At 37.6% G+C, this 17,691-nt stretch overlaps 1 protein-coding gene across 3 annotated transcripts in view; it reads right to left on the bottom strand.

Annotated features, from left to right (window-relative positions):
• Window positions 1–17,691, bottom strand: part of FZD3 (frizzled class receptor 3) — an 81,487-nt gene that overhangs the window by 37,644 nt on the left and 26,152 nt on the right. For 2 of the 3 annotated variants that reach the window (XR_014795218.1, XM_084886392.1), the window contains exons 3-4: window positions 7,008–7,204; window positions 1,157–2,174 (exon numbers count right to left, since the gene is read on the bottom strand). Coding sequence is in view for 2 of the 3 variants with exons in the window: in XM_084886392.1 (XP_084742518.1) it covers window positions 1,157–2,174; window positions 7,008–7,204 (1,215 nt within the window). In the remaining variant the exon portion in view is untranslated. Of the gene's footprint in view, window positions 1–1,156; window positions 2,175–7,007; window positions 7,205–17,691 lie in introns of those variants that run through there. The other variant, XM_084886393.1, reaches the window with a different exon arrangement.

The following is a 17,691-nucleotide window of genomic DNA, read 5'->3' on the forward strand; positions in this document are numbered from 1 at the left end:
AAACCAAGGAACATACCCTTGACCAGACTCAAACCAGGACCCTTCAGTAAAAGGGACAACATGCTATCCACTGAGCCAAACTGGCTAGGAATGTTACTATTTCTTATGTTTTTTAATCTATACACCCATATTCTCAATGGTATTATCTACTGACCTACAGAATATACATTAAAATATGATAACACAAAAAATATGAAAGCAAAAGAACTTCTTGCTTTTAAAGAGTTCACCATCTAGCAGGAGAAATAGACAAGTAAAATATATAAGTACTTTAATAAAGACATTTAAAAGGTATTAGAGAAACATAAGGGTTGGGATAGACAGAAAGGTGGCTGGTGCACTTCTGAGAATAGGAAACCTGGAACATGATGAACAGGAGATAACTCTTAAAAAACAAACAAAAAAACAAACAAACTTGTCTTAATAGGAAGAAGAGAGGGTAATAGCTAGTGGCATAGTTCCACAGAAGGTTTTAAGATGAGAAAGAGAAATACTTAGCATCAACTCCTCTGAATTATTTTCCTTGTTCCACTTCTCTCCTAGGATCTAAATCCCAGATGAGTGTGAGCAATTTACTATACATTTCTAAGTCTCAAAGGAGACAGATGCTTAAGAATTTTATAGAGGGAACCTGAAAATGATCTCTAAGATTCTATGATTCTATTATTATGATTATCTAATCTCTTTAAACTAAATCACAAAATATTCAGTAATGCAAAAGAGAAAACAGACCAATTAAGAAATGAACTGGTTTGTACAACTGCATTCTAAAAAACAATTAATTCCTATTTTGAACATCAATAAAATTTCTATAAAAAGACGGTACCTTTTTACCAGAGTTGGTAAAGTGCTTCTTCCCTTCAAACCTGAAGTTTTAAAGAATCAACAAGCAACTATTTTGTAATAACAGATGTAAATTGCTTAAAAGCCCATACTTTAAAGTGGTTAAAGTCACATTTTAAAAGGAAGATGTTTATAGAAACATATGTATGCCATTCTTATTACAATATATTTGTTCATTATCTTTCGCTTTAAAACTTTAATATACAAGTTGAAGGTTCATGAAGTTTTTTAAAGCCCCAGCTAAGATTAGCTCTTCAGAGTAATATGCCTTCTTTTCACTATTACACAAAATTTAGAACAAGGTTTCTCTTACCTGATATGGACATGGAATGTGATATTCTCTGCAGCGTTCTTGTATCCATGTTGTTTCCCAGATGCCACGGTAAGCTTGCTCATAAAAATAGCATCCAATTACAACCAAGAGTGGTACCAGATAAAGAATGCTGAAAACACCAATCCGGATCATAAACTTCACCAATTTATCTTGGTTCTCCTTTTCTAATGGAATCTCAATTCGAACTCTGTTTAGGGATATAATGCCAGCTAAAAGGAGTGAAACCCCAACTACCACATACAGGCAGAGGGGTGCAAGAACAAAGTATCTCAATGCATCAACATCGTAGAGGCCAACAAAACACACGCCACTGATATTGTCACCTTCAATTTTATTCATCGCTAAAAGGATGATAGTTAGAGTTCCAGGGATGCCCCATGCACTGGCGTGAAACAGCAATGCTTTCTTCTCAATAGCTTCACTACCCCACTTTGGCACAGCTGCCAAGAACCATGTGATGGTAAGAATTACCCACCAAACGCTGCCAGCCATAGTAAAAAAATAAAGTACCATAAAAAGCATGGTACAAGCTTTATTATGAGATCCTTGTGTCACTGTGGAAGCTTTATACTGTGCAGGGCTAGATGCATTGCAGGCTACTCGGTCCTCAAGCAAAAACCCAATGAAAAAAATTAATGATACCATCATGTAGCAGACTGCATAAAAAATAATAGGTCTTTCAGGATAACGAAATCTTGTGACATCAATCAAAAAAGTTAAAAAAGTAAACAACGTGGCAGAGAGGCAAATGATTGAGATCAATCCTATGAAATATCGAGCAAATGAAAGTTCTTCTCTCCTAAAGTACATATTTGGACATGGAGGTGAACAATCACGCACGTGCAAAAAAGAATAACCAAGATCAGGATCAATTTTCAATTCCCGAGGACACCAAAAACCATAGTCCCTCTGCACTGCCACTGGGGCTCCTTCAGTAGGATCTCCAGCTAAATTCAGATCCACAAGTCGAGGGTATGGCTCATCACAATCTGGGAACCTATAAAATATAAGATGAGAACCATTTTACTTACTGGGAAATCACTGCCACTTAACAATTTGAATTTCCAAAAATAGCACCTGTGACCTTATTATTTTTCCTTACGTACTTAGAATACATTACAATAAGTAGAAATAAAGCAAATAGTAATATATTGTTTGGTTTACAGAATTAGATTTTCCATAGTTGACCAAAAATGATGTTTCACAATTTTGTCTTGGCTTTAAAAGCAGTACTCTTGCTGGTTTCATGGGTTCGATTCCCAGTCAAGAGCATATACTGAAGTTGCAAGTTCCTTAGCCCTGGTAGGGGCTTGACCAGGAGGCAGCCAATTGATGTATCTCTCTTGTGTCGATATGTGTCTCTCTCGCTCTCTCCCCACCATTTCCCTCCCAGTATCTCTAGAATTCTTGGGTGAGGATTAAAACAATAATGAAAACAGTACTCTTTCTTAAAATGGTCAAGCATAGCCATCCAAAAAAGGTATATGCCCAGTCAGTATGGCTCAGTGGTTGATCAGGGCACATGACTGGGTTGCAGGCTTGATCCCCAGTGTGGGGCATACAGTGGGCAACTGATCGATGACTCTCTCTCATCACTAATGTTTTTCTCTCTCTCTCTTCCCTTCCTCTCTGAAATCAGTAAAATATATATATATATATATATATATATATATATATATATATATAAAAGATGTATAAACTATTTATTTAGAACACAATTTAGAGCATTTCAAAATATAAACATATATATATATAAGTAAAATAAATAAATATAAGTATACAGTTCCAACAAAATAGAAGCTAGAAGTTAGTTTGGTCTAACTACAGTATAGTCTTCAATTTACCCTATATTCACATAGAACTTACTTAAACATAAGAGCTAAAAATATTCCCTAAATGCATGTTCCAAGGTATTTTGAGTTAAATTAACATTAAAAATCCTTATAAGTGGCTTATATAGTAGTTTATATGCATCAAATAGTTTCCAAGGAACTATCACTTATATTGTTTGCCAAATGCATAACCTTATGCTCTAGTAGATTAATCTTTTTTTAATTTATTTTCTTCACAGGGGTTGGAATTAGAAAGTTAAAGATTTTAATGTTTTCCCTTTGTTTTACAATTATTCTCTGCTTATATTGGTTAATTGAAGGCCTTCGAAGGTCTCTAATGTCAACTATTTCCTTCCTACCATCTCTAATTTCTCTCCAACCCACTGCATTCTCTAATCCAGTTATTCTCAAACTTTCAAGTGCAGGAGAAAATTTAAGATCCCTTTAAAATGTAAATTCTCAGTCCCTACCACCACAAATCATATTACAATATACTCTTGTTAGGGCCCAAGAAATCTGCATTTTAACAATTTTTCAGATCCACAAACTTGAGTGTCATAGCTTCAGAACAGAGAAAATAAGGCAGACATACTTACACGACTAACAGTACCATTCTCATGAACTTCCTGCATCTTCAATTTTCTTGCCAGTAGCAGTTGCCAAGTCCTCAGACTCTCACTAACAATGTTTACTAGTTTATATGCATCAAATAGTTTCCAAGAAACTATCATTTATATTGTTTGCCAAATGCATGCATAACCTTATACTGTAGTGGATTAATCTTTTATTTTTTGTTACAAACCATTTCCTTCACAGGGTTTGGAATTATAAAGACAGAAACTTACTGTATTCAGGCATTTATTGGAATCCTGAAGTATGCCAGGGGTCTAACATAAACAGACAAAAGAACAGGATCTCTATCCTTCAGTCTAAAAGGAGATACATACTGGTAAAAACAGCACAAAAGACAACAGTGTGATGCATGAAGCAATCAAAATCTATATAAAGTATAAAATGATATAGAGAAGGATTAATTAGGAGAAGAGGTTATAAAAGACTTCACAGGATAAGTCTCTGAACATAAAACTTTGAATCAGTATTTGCCAGTATTGGAAGTATGCCAAACAGTGTAATAGCTTCTGTTCAAACAAAAGCATACAGTTGTGAACAGGGTGAGTTTAGTACTACTGGAGCATGAGGTATGCATGACTTGTGACAGGGATGAGACTGGAGAGGAAAGCATGTTGCAGAAATGTGTATGTATATACAAAACTGATAAAATTTAAAACCATGCAAAGTAATACTATATTTTTATGGATATATTTGTATATATCTATCTGCCAATTCAACACAAAGACGCCCTTCACTCAAAACCAAACTCCTGATTTTTTTCTCCTTAGATTTCTCCATTTCCATGAATGATAATTTCATTCTAGCTGCCTAGGCCAAAGACTTTGGGGTCATCTTCTCTCTCATTTACACTTCAGAATCTACCAGCAAATCCTGTCATTCTACTTAGTGATATTCCAGAATCTGACCACTTCTCTTTCTCCGCTGCTGCCCCCCAGTTTGACATCAGTGCCTCATCCCTGGACTTCCAATTGATCTCCACTTCCACACAGCAGCCACTCCTGTGCTCATGATGTTTCTTCTGTTCAAAATCTTCTAATGGCTTCCCTTCTCAGAGACAAATTCAAATTCATATTAGAGCTACAAAACTACCTCCCCAATACTTTTCTGGTCTTATTTAATCTTTCCATTCTTCTTCCCTCACTTAGCTCCAGCCTCTTTGATCTCTTTGTTCTCTGAATATGCCAGACATTCTTTTACTTCAGAACCTTTGAACTTGATCCTCTGTTTCTTCTGCCTGGAGTATTCTTTTCTAGATATTTGTATTTGTTCTCCCCCTTTACTTAGATCCCTCTTCCAATACCTCCTTATCAAAAAGGCCTTCCCCAATGCCTCCACAGACAATAGAGCTTCTACTTCCCTGTGTTGTATCACTATCACCTAACTCCACTCTTTTCTTTATATTTATCTTTATTGTTGAAAGTATTATAGATGTCCCATTTTTCCCCCTCATTGACCCCCATCAACCTGTGTCCCCTCCCCCACCCCAGGCCTTCACCACTATTGTCTATATCCATGGGTTATGCATATATGCATATAAGTTCTTTGGTTAATCTGTTTTTACCCACTCAACCACCCTGCCTTCCCTCTGAGATACATCAGTCTGTTCCATACTTCTATGTCTCTGATCTCCACTCTTTCTTAATAGCATTTGTTGACATTATCTATTTATCTCCCACCACTAGAATATTAGCTCCATAAGAACAGAGATGTTTTGTTTACTGTTCATCTTCAACATAGGATAGTGCCCACACACAGAGCACATCCATTTACTACTTGTTAAATTAATCATTGTTGAATAAATATATTCATAACAGAGGCCTGATGCACGGAATTCGTGCATGGGGGAGGAGGGTGTCCCTGAGCCCAGCCTGCACCCTCTCCAATATGGGACCCCTCGAGGGATGTTTCTAACTCTCAATCCCTCTCCCTTCCTCTCTGTAAAAAATCAATAAAATATATATTTTTAAAAATAATAGCACAGGAAATTTATAAGACATTGGTTGAGTCAATCAGTTTGGGGATCTGAGCAAATATAGTGGAAGAAATAAATTAAGAATGCTAACAAACGTGTTATTTCAAGTGATGGACAACAAAGCTTAAACTAAGTAAGGAAATAATTACGATCAGGAAGGGGTCTATTGGGAGAGTAAAAAAACCTCACAAAAGTTTAGGGGTGTCCATGAAGCAAAGATATATGCAGTAGAAACAAAAATATGAGAAATTTGGATGAATGAAGAGTTGTTATAAAAGATCAGCTTGCCAGGATTTAAGCTTTCAGAGTTAGGCAATCCAGGTAATACTGAGGACATAAAATAGATTTAATTTTATCAAAATAAAGAAATAAAGATCATGATGAGATTTCTATACTCGTATATAAACTTTTAACATAAAGTGACCACTAAACAATGAGAGTTAGATACAAAAAACAAAATAGGATTCTGGTCCAGGCAAAAAATTTACAAATTTCTAAAGAGGGACTATGAATATAATCAGGTATTTGAGGAGAGAGTGGATAAGAAAGCAAAATGTCAGTGAATTGACTACAAGCAATTAATGTTTTATTTCTTAAATTTTCCATCTCTCAAGTGAGAATAAACCACCTGCTTTTTACCTACCTCTAAGGACTACTGTCAGATGATAAACAAATTTAATTTTAAACATGAAGGTGACAATGTTCACTGTAACATTGCTCATAATAGCAAAATCCTGGAAATAACCCAAATGACCATCCTTAGGAGATGACTAAATAACTATAGGATATTAATACAACTGGCCATTATATAGCAATTAAAGGGAATGAACCAGACCTAAAGATATAAACATAGGTACATGTAAAAAAATTTAATGTTGCTTATGGATATGTATACATGTAATAAGAATATAAAAACACACACAGGAATGATTAACAACTAATTTAACATGATTACTTCATCTCTGGGGAGGAAAGAAGGTAATGAAATCAAGGCAGGTACCAAGGAAGGAATTTTCAACTTCATTTAAATTGTTATTTTGTGTGTGTTTTTTTCTTAAAAAGAAAAAAAATCAATCCAGCCAGTTTGGCTCAGTGGTTAACCTATAAACCAGGAGATCATGGTTCGATTCCCAGTCAGGACACATGCCCGGGCTGTGGCTCGATCCCTAGTGTGGGGCATGTAGGAGGCAGCAATCAATGATTCTCTCTCATCACTGATGTTTCTATCTCTCCCTTTCCCTTCCTTTCTGAAATAAAAAAACAAGTATATATTTTTAAATTAAGAATAATATATATGTACTTTAAAAAGTTTTTAAAAATTGATGAACAAGACAAGTAATTTTTAAATATATTGCAACATAAGTAATGATCCATAAAAATATGATTTTCGCACCTACTGCATTCCATATCTTCAGGCCAAGGAACACCAAACATCTCCATAAGCTTTGAACATTCGCTGTAAGCCCGCTGACACAGTCTACGACAGGGAAGTGTGACACGTCCATATTCCATACAAATAGGAGCATAGAGTGCACAAAGAAATGGCCGGAAATCCCGAGAACAATCCAGGTTCACCATAGGGTGGAATGGCTAGGAAAAAGTTAAAATTGAACCATTAGAGAAAGATTTATTTATAAATTAAAGTTTTCTATATATAATATTGCAATATTCAATTTTTTATTTAAAAATTCTGAAAGTTATTAAATTTTTTGAAGGAGGATTTTTGTTTTTTTGAACAAATCATCTTAGCTCTACCCCTAGAGATTATGATTTGGTTAAGTCTAAGATGTATCTCAGAATCTATATGTATATTTTAATTGTTATTGGTGATATTAATGTAGAGACAATCCTGAGAACCAATAATAACAATATGCTCCATTTTATAAAGAAAACAAAAAACACAAAAGAGATATGTTAAATGCTCAAAAGAGTGATTATTACTTGGTGATAAGATTACAAGAAATTTTAATGTTCTTCCTTTTATGTATTTCAATTTTTATATTTTCTTCAATTAACATGTATCAACAGGAGAGGGGACAAGAAGTGAAATGGAAAGAGAGGAGAGGAAGAGAAGTAAACTAGTTATTTTGAGGGAGAGAAATAGGGAAGAGATCTCTCACTTTTTCTCATACTTTCTTGTTCTTTTTACATTAAAAATTAAAGATAAAACAAAAGAGAGTTCTTTAAACCCTGAAATCACTTGTTGTAAACATAGCTAACTATAAGCTGATATTAAGAAAGCAACAAGGAATAAATAGTGGCTCCAAACATATTAAATCATCATTATAACCACAAGAATAGATCAAATATCCCAAGAAGTGTACATCTGGGCTTTTTTTTTTCTTAATATATATATATATATATATATATATATATATATATATATATATATTTTTTTTTTTTAATTAATTTCAGAGAGTCAGGGAAAGGGAGAGAGAGATAGAAACATCAATGATGAGAGAGAATCACTGATCAGCTGTCTCCTGCATGCCCCACACTGGAGATGGAGCCTGCAACCTGGGCATGTGCTCTGACTGGAATCGAACCAACCTCCTGGTTCATAGGTCGATATGCTCAACCACTGAGACATGCTGGTCAGGTTGAGCTTTTTTTTAAAGATATATTTTTACTGATTTCAGAGAGGAAGGGAGGAGAGAGAGACAGAAATATCAATGCTGAGAATCTTTGATCGGCTACCTTCTACATGCTCCACTCTGGGGATAGAGCCTGGGCCCTTGACTGGAATGGAACCCGGGACCCTTCAGTCAGCAGACTGCCGCTCTAGCCACTGAGCCTACTAGCTAAGGCTCATCTGGACTTTTGACAAATATTTTTCCACTTGTTTACATAATAGTTTGAGTCATTGTTGATTTTGAATTAATAACAAATATTCTCACTACCAGGCCTATTGAGTAAGAATCAATTTATTACACTGACAAATATTTACAAGAGATCTCCCATACACAATACAATCAGAAAGACAAGAGTAACTTAAAGATACTGATGTCAAAGAAGTTAACTGCAGAATAGTAGACAGTAATGTTGACTTTCACTACTCTTATTCAACACTAGTGACCAGGTGCACAAAATTTGTGCACATTTAAAGGGGATTAATTAGAGGAAATATTTTAATATTGTTATTTGTCCTTTCTCTATAATAGAAGTATCTGGCTAGCCCCACCCTTATTGGGCAACACCAAGACGCAGCCGGCCCCACCCTCATCAAGCCTCGCTGGGCGGGGGACACAGCCTCACGTCCTGGCGCTAGGGGTGCAACCTCAGGTCCCCTGGCCCTGGCCCACGCCACACAGCCTCACCCAGACTCGCTGCACTGCAGGACCCATCAATGCACCTACTGGTGACCAGTCGTTTGGTCGTTACAGATGAAAATAAAGTCATGCAGTTAAGCATGCACATTCATTATTAACGCCTTATTTGTCTACATTCTCTAAATTGCAAAATTAATAAGATCTTCAGCCAGATAGCATCATGCCAAGTTCTTTATATAATGACACATACCATTCTCTCCACTCAGTATGCTCCATTTGAATGGATTAAATGTAAGTGACTCATGAAAGCACTACTGCTTGCTCTTAAAAGAGGAAGCATTAGCTCATTACCTAAGGCCATAAAGTGGTTTAAATGGCATATAATGACTTGAAGAATAGAAGGAAAAATAAAAACAACAACAAAACACACAAAAAGTTACAACATTCAATGCTGTGGACAGCAGAATCTCCCCCTTTCCCTTTGTTTTCTACTTTTCCCATGAACCTATTTGCACTCTGCCTCAAAATAAACATAAAAGACAAAATCAGATGCTGTAATCTGCATTTTATAGTGCCATTTGAGTACAAAAAGGTGTTTTTCGATTTTTAGCTTTTATTTTTTTAATCAATGCAGCTCAAACCTGCTCCCAACATTCCAGGAGCCAGGCCAACATGGCTGTGCGGAAGCACCTTTGCTAGGTGCTGTCAGGCTTCAGGGCTGGGGCAGGGAACACGCCAGGTGTTGCTGGAAACGAAGAGCTCTCCTCTCTACATAGCAGAAGTCTTTTCATTATAAAATGCAAAGCAGCAGCCGTTTTCCATTACCCCTAGCCCCAGCCCTCCTTAGCTGGGGCGTAGGAAGGGGCTGGAAGGATATTTACTCTCGGCTCTTTGATTTCTCTTATTTAACTGAGCCCAGGGACAGCAGCTTCTCTGAGCACAACGCCAGCCGGCTCAGGGCTAGCTGCACCTGGAAGGCAAATGGCAGAGCTGACGGGGCTTTGACCAAGCCCGAGCATGTGGTTCACAAGCAACCTTGGCAGGTGGGCTGCTCCTGAAGATTCTAGGCCCCTCCCAGATCCACACCCCAACTCCCTCCTCTCCTCCTTTCACCCACAGGTGCCACCGCCATGGTCTGCCCCAAGGCTTGGTGTGCAGATGTCAGGGTTGCAAGTTCAAGACACTCTGCCTCCTTCTGGCACTTTGAGCCATAAGCGCTGGCAGGGACCTGGAGAATATTATGCTAAAGTGAAATAAGCCAGTCAGAGAAAGACAAATATCACATGATCTCACTCATATGTGGAATCTGATGAACAAAATAGATCCAGAGACGTAGAAGCATAGAACAAAGTGCAGAATTTCGGAGGGAAGATGGGAGAGGGTGAGTGGGTAGGAAGACATCAACCAAAGAATTTGTATGCATATATGCATAACCAATGGACACAGACAATAGGATGGTGAAGGCCTGGGGGGAGGGGGGAATGGAGCAGGCTAAAAGGGGTAAATGGGGGGAAAAGGGGATATATATAATACTTTCAACAATATAGATTTAATTAAAAAAAAAAAAAAGAAGTTAACTGGATAATGGATGTGATAACCGATATATAACAGTAAACTATTTGTGGCAATAAACTATGTTACTATCACTTCCAGGAATGAAGAAGTAGTTTGTGTTAAACCAATGCGTCCATCAAGAACAAATTTAGCTGGGCTGGTGTGGCTCATTGGTTGAGAGTCAAGTTATGAACCAGGAGGTCATGGTTTGATTCCCAGTCAGGATACATGCCTGGGTTGCAGACTTGATCCCCAGAGTGGAGTGTGCAAGAGGCAGCCAATCAATTGATGTTTCCATCTCTCCCTCTTCTTCTCCAAAATAAATATAAATACAAGTTTATATTTATTTTGGAGAAGTTTATATATATAAACTCTACTTCTTTCAGAGCAAACTTAAAAAAAAAAAAGGACAGTTTTAAAATATAGGGGGAAAAAGTTTAAAATATATATATATATATTTTTTAATTAAATTATCTGTGTACATATCTTACCATTGCCCCCCTCCCCCTCCATACATACCCTCCCTCCCCAGAGTTTTGGAACCAATATCTTTAAAAATATATTTTTAAAGATATTGGGCCCTAGCCAGTTTGGCTCAATGGATAGAGTGTTGGCCACCTGCGGACCGAAGCATTCCAGGTTTGACTCCGGCCAATGGAACATACCTCGATTGCAGGATCCACCCTGGCGCAGGCCCTGGTTGGGGGGGGGGGGGGGGTGCAGGAGGCAACCAATCGATGTGCTTCTCTTACATTGATATTTCTGTCTTTCCCTCTCTCTTCTACTCTCTCTAAAAACTCAATGGCAAATATCCTTGGGTGAGGACTAAAAATAAAAGGCAATTAGAGAACTACTGAAGGAAAAGAACTAGAGAGACCAAGAATTAGAGAGCAGGGAAGCATAGTGAGGTGGCCTGATCAGTGCATCCACATTTCCAAGGAGGCATTTGTTGAATCTAGGCATAAGGCAAGAAACTGAGAATCAAATATGCCTAGGCTAATGGTCGGCAAACTACAGCTTGCGAGCCAGATGTGGCTCTTTGGCCCCTTGAGTGTGGCTCTTCCACAAATACCATGTGTGGGCACGCACGTACAGTGCAATTAAAACTTTGTGGCCCATACGCAGAAGTCAGTCTTCGGCTCTCAAAAGAAATTTCAATCGTCGTATTGTTGATATTTGGCTCTGTTGACTAATGAGTTTGCCAACCACTGGCCTAGGCTAGTGATAGAAAACTGATAAACCATCAGAACTTTGGTGGTCTTTTGAGGCTATAAACAAAATTCACATGCAAAAGAATGAAGTTGGATCCTTTTGCTTTACACCAAAATTAATTCTAAATGCATCAATGGCCTAAATATAAGAGCAAAATATATGAAACTCTGTTTCATGACCCTGGATTTGGCAATGGTTTTTTAGGACACCAAATGCACTAAAGAAAAATTAGATAAATTAGACTTCATCAAAATCAAATTCAAAATTAAAAGCTTTTGTGTATTAAAGGGCACTATCAAGAGAGTGAACAGACAAACCTCAACATGGAATAAAATATTTAAATATTTGTAAGTCAGTTATCTGATAAGGGTCTAATTTCCAGAATACATGAAGAATTCCTATAACTTGACCCAAACAACCCAATTTTAAAAATATATATATTTTATTGATTTTTTTTTACAGAGAGGAAGGGGGAGAGAGAGTTAGAAACATCAATAGGAGAGAAACATCCATCAGCTGCCTCCTGCACACCCCCCACTGGGGATGTGCCCACAATCAAGGTACATGCCCCTGACTGGAATCAAACCTGGGACCTTTCAGTCCGCAGGCTGTCACTCTATTCACTGAGCCAAAGCAGTTTTGGCAAACAACCCAATTTTTTAAATGAGCCAAATACATGAACAGACATTTCGATAAATAAGATACACAATGACCAATAAACACATAAAAAGATGTTCAATATCATTAGTCCATTGGGAAATTTGAATCAAAACCGCAATGAGATACCATGTCACACTCAGTAGAATAGCTATAATTAAAAAAAGTGTTGAAAGCTTGTGGAGAAACTGAAAACCTTCCACTATGGAAAAGAGTTTGGTGATTCTTCAAGGAGTTAAACACAGAACTGCCAAATGATTCATCAATTCCACTCCTATATGCATACCCAAAAGAATTAAAAATGGTGTTCAAATCATGCTGAATGAAACAAGCCAGTCAATGAAAGAGAGACACCACATGACCTCACTTATTTATGGATGATAAAGAACATTATAAACTGAAGAACCAAAGATAGATATAGAGACAGTAAAGCAACAAGCAGACTCTCAAATTACAGCGGGGAGGTTGGGGAGATCTGGGGGAGATAAAAGATCAATCGAAGGACTTGTATACATGCATATAAGTACAACCAATGGACACAAAACTCTGAGGAGGGAGGGTATGTACGGGAGGGGGGGCATTGGTATATGTACAAAAATAATAATTTAATTAAAAAAATGTAAAAAAAAATAAAAATAAATAAATAAATAATTAATGTATTTTCAGGGGGGGAAAAAATGTAAATAATAATATAAATTGGGCTAGAATCCAAGATGGCTGCTCGGGTAGGCACCTAGCCGCAGCCGCACGCAACAATTTCAATAAAATACAACTAAAATATAAAATGGACATTACCCAGAACTACAGGAAAGTCAACTGACTGGAAATTCTACAACGAGAAGCAAGGAGAAAACCAGAAGGAAGCGCGGAGGAGCTGTAAAAGCCCAAGGTACGGAGACACGCGGCGCGCGCGGAGAGGACGGAGCCGGAGAGGAGGGAGGCCGAGTGCCTGGCGGGCGTTCCCTAGCGGGAAGGAGATAAACACTCCGACTGTGCTGGGCCCCCAACTGCTCTGAACCCCCGTTCTAGGCCAGACCCCGGGGACCCAGGCTCATCCAGAGGGAGCTGGGCTGTAAGGCGGTACTCGGGGAAGCAGCGAAAGGAGGTCCCAGAGGCGCGCACACAGCGCGCAGAGAAGGGCCGGCCGGCTGTGCCGTAGGACTGCCCTGGCGGGAAGGAGACAGGCTCCAGACTGCTCTGAACGCCACCTCCAACTCCACTTCCAACTGAACTGAACCCCAGTTTCGGGCCCATTGCGGGAGAGCTTACACTGTTTGGTAGCAGGCGAAAATTGAGGGCACCTTTCTCTCAGAGGCGCTTGCAACAAGTACTGAAAGACCCTGAGTCTCAGGAGTCGCATAGGGCGGGGCTGACGGAAGCCAAGGCTGTAGGCTCCACCCTGAAACTCCGCCCCATCAGAAAAGCTGCCTGCGAAAATGCCTAAACCAAATAGATCACAAACGAAAGAAATGGAGGACAAAAAGCGACTGGATATAGAGTTCAAAACCACACTTATGGGGTTTTTCAAGAGACTCCTAGAAAAGGCCGATAAAATAAATGAGACCTATGAGGATATGAAAAGGGATCAACAAGAAATGCTAAGGGATCAACAAGAAATAAAGAATACATTGTCTGAAATAAAAAATATTCTACAGAGTCCTAAAAACAGAATAGAAGATCGCAAGAATCAAGTCAAAGATTTGGAACATAAAGAGCCAGAAGACACTCCTCTGCAGAAGCTAGAAGGCAAGAGAATCCAGAAAATTGAAGATAATGTAAGAAACCTCTGGGACAACTTCAAACGATCCAACATCAGAATCATGGGGGTCCCAGAAGATGAGAGAGAGCAAGATATCGAAAACATACTGAAAGAAATAGTGACAGAAAACTTCCCCCACCTGGGGAAAGAATTGGACTTACAAGTCCAGGAAGCACACAGAACTCCAAATAAGAGGAATCCAAAGAGGACCACACCAACACAAATCATAATTAAGATTCCAAGAGCAAAGGACAAAGAGAGAATATTAAAAGCAGCAAGAGCTAAGCAGGTGGTTACCTATAAAGGAGCACCTATACGATTGTCAGCTGATTTCTCAACAGAAACCATGCAGGCCAGACGGGAATGGCAAGAAATATTCAAGGTGATGAATAGCAAGAACCTTCAGCCAAAAATACTCTACCCAGCAAAGCTATCACTCAGAATCGAAGGTCAGATAAAGAGCTTCACTAATAAAAAAAAGCTAAAGGAGTTCATCACCACCAAACCAGAATTATATGAATTGCTGAAGGGGGTTCTTTCAGAAGAGAAAGTAAATAAAGATAAAAATTATGAACAACAAATACGTAACTATCAACAAGTGAATCTAAAAACCAAGGAAATTAAAAAAAAAATCTGATGAACAATATTAACTGTTGAATATAATAGAATCAGAGGTATGGAAGGGGAGTGAACTGATGATTCTTGGGGAAAAGGGGAGAGGGGAATGTGGGAAGAGACTGAACATAAACTGTGCACCTATGGATGAGGACAATGGGGAGTGGGGAAAGGGCAGAGGGTGAGGTGGGAAGGGGGGGAAAGGAACACTTGTAATAATATGAACAATAAAAATTTATTAAAAAAAAATAATAATAATATAAATTGGATTATCTTGAGTAGTAGATAAGATAAAGCATGAGAAGCACCAGGCAGTAATGAAATTAGGAGCTCAATAATATTAGGTCACTTCTACTTCCCTAAATTGTGTGCTTAGAGGGAAGGCGGGTGAGGGTGGGTGGGTGGGAAGAAATCAACCAAAGACCTTGTATGTATATATGCGTAACCCATGGACACAGACAACAGAGTGGTGAAGGCCTAGTGCGGGGAACAGGAGCAGGCTAGGAGTCCATAGGGGAAAATATTGGACATATGTAATACTTTCAACAATAAAGATTTAATTTAATAAATAAAAAAAATAATAAAATAAAAATGGTATTCAAGCAAAAATTTGTATATATGAATGCTCACAGCAGAGCAGCATTATTCATAATAGTCAAAAGGAGCAAAATAAATGAAAAGCAAACTAATAAGAAAATAATAAAGAAAAGAAATAAATGAAACTGAAAACAAAAACAATAGAAAAATCACTTTGAAAATATCAATAAAATTTATAAACTTTTAGCAAGACTGATAAAGAAAAATGAGAAACACAAATTACCAATATCAAGAATGAAAGAAAGGATGTCATTGGAGTCTCTGCAGACATTAAAAAGATAAGGAAATACTATAAATAACTGTATATACCTAAACTAGACAATTTAAATGAAGTGGGCCAGTTCCTCAAAAGCCACAAACTATCAAAACTCACCTAAGATGAAATTGATAATTTGAGTAGTCCTATAACTATTAAAGAAATTGAATTTGTAGATTAAAATCTCTTGAAAAAGAAGTGCACAGGCCAGATGATTTCATTGGTAAAATCTAACCAACATTCAAAGAAGAATTAATACCAATTCTAAATAGTCTTTTCCAGAAAATAGCAGAGAATTAATCTCAACTAATTTAATGAAGCCAGGATTACTATTAAAGCCAAACAAAGATAGTACAAAAGAAGAAAACTACAAACTAATATCCCACACATAGATGCAAAAATCCTTAACAAAATAGTAGCAAATCAAATCCAAAAATATATTAAAAGCATTATATATCCAAACATAGTAGGGTTTGTTCTGCAAAGTCAAGGTTGACTCAATATTCAAAGTCAATCAATGTAATCCACCAAATTAGCAGGCTGACAAAAATCACATAATCATACCAAATGCAGAAATAGCATTCATGATTTTAAAAGTTTTCAGCAAACTATTATAGAATTAGTAACTTTTTCAACTTGATAAAGTGCATCCACAAAAACATTATTGTTAACATCATACTTACACTGGATTCTTACCCATAAGATTGGAAACAAAGGATAGACAGATGCCTACTCTCAATGATCTTATTCAATACTAGAGGCCCAGTGCACGAATTTGTGCACCAGTGGGTCCCTCGGCCTGGCCTGCACCCTCTCGCATCAGTGTGTTCCATGTTTCCATACCTGCCTTGAGTGTCTGCCCCCTTGTGGTCAGTGTGTGTCATAGCTACTGGTCGAAGGGTTGCTTAGGCTTTTATATATATAGACTAGAGGCCCAATGCACAAAATTCATGCACTGAAGGTGGGGGGGGGGGGTCCCCCTCAGCCCAGCCTGTGCCCTCTCGCAGACTGAGAGCCCTCAGGGATGTCTGACTGATGGCTTATGCCTGATCCCACAGGCATAGCACTGCTGTGAGCCCGGCTTCTGGCTGAGTGGCACTTGCCCTGTGTGAGTGCATTGACCACCAGGGAGCAGCTCCTACGTTGAGCGTCTGCACCCTGGTGGTCAGTGCATGTCATAGTGACTGGTCATTCTGCCATTCAATTAATTTTCATATTAGCCTTTTATTATATAGGATGGTATTGGAAATCCTACCAGTAGAATTAAAGCAAGAAAACGAAATAACAGGTGTAGAGACTGGAAAAAGAGAACTGTCCCTACTTGTAGATGATATTACTGTCTACACAGAACATTCCAAATAATCTACTAAAAACTCCTAGAACTAACAATAAAGTTCAACAAAGTTTTGGCTAAAAGAAAAATATTTAAAAATTGTATTTTTGTATATAATGAGGATTTGGGATCTAAATTAAACAATACATTTAAAATCACTGAAAGCACTCAAACAGTATAAATCCAACAAAACAAGTACAGAACTTGTATAAAACACTGATGAAAGAAGTCAAAGAAGATAAAAATAAATGAATGGATATACACTTTATTAGTTTGCAGAGGTTTCGATAACAAAGTATCACACAAACTGATTTAAACAACATATCAATAAATTCATTATTTCATATTTCTGGAAGCTAGAAGTTCAAAATCAAAGTGTTGTTAGAAAAGTTATGTCTACTCAAAAAGCTGTAAATGAATTTTCACAACAGCTTTATTTGTAATCGCGAAGAACTGGAAACAACCCATGTCCTTCAATAGGTGAATGAGCAAGCAAATTGTGGTGCATCTCTATATTGGAATACTACTCAGTAATTAAAAATAATAACTATTTACCTGTAACAACTTGGATGGAACCCAAGAGTATTATGCTAAATGAAAAAAGTTAATCTCAAAAGATTACATATTGTATAACCCTATTTATATAACGTTCTTGAAATGACAAAAATTACAGAGATAAAGAACAAATGAGTGGCTGCTTGGGATTGGGAAGGGAGAAAAGAAGGAATTCCTTGGTGATAATAAAACAGTTGTTTCTTAACTATAGCAGTGGCTACATCAATTTATAAATGTGATAAAATTGCAAAGACTACACACATATGCACA

This window comes from Pipistrellus hanaki, assembly GCF_964339955.1.
Source record: "Pipistrellus hanaki genome assembly, chromosome: 5".
In the NCBI taxonomy this organism is placed as follows: Eukaryota; Metazoa; Chordata; class Mammalia; order Chiroptera; family Vespertilionidae; genus Pipistrellus; species Pipistrellus hanaki.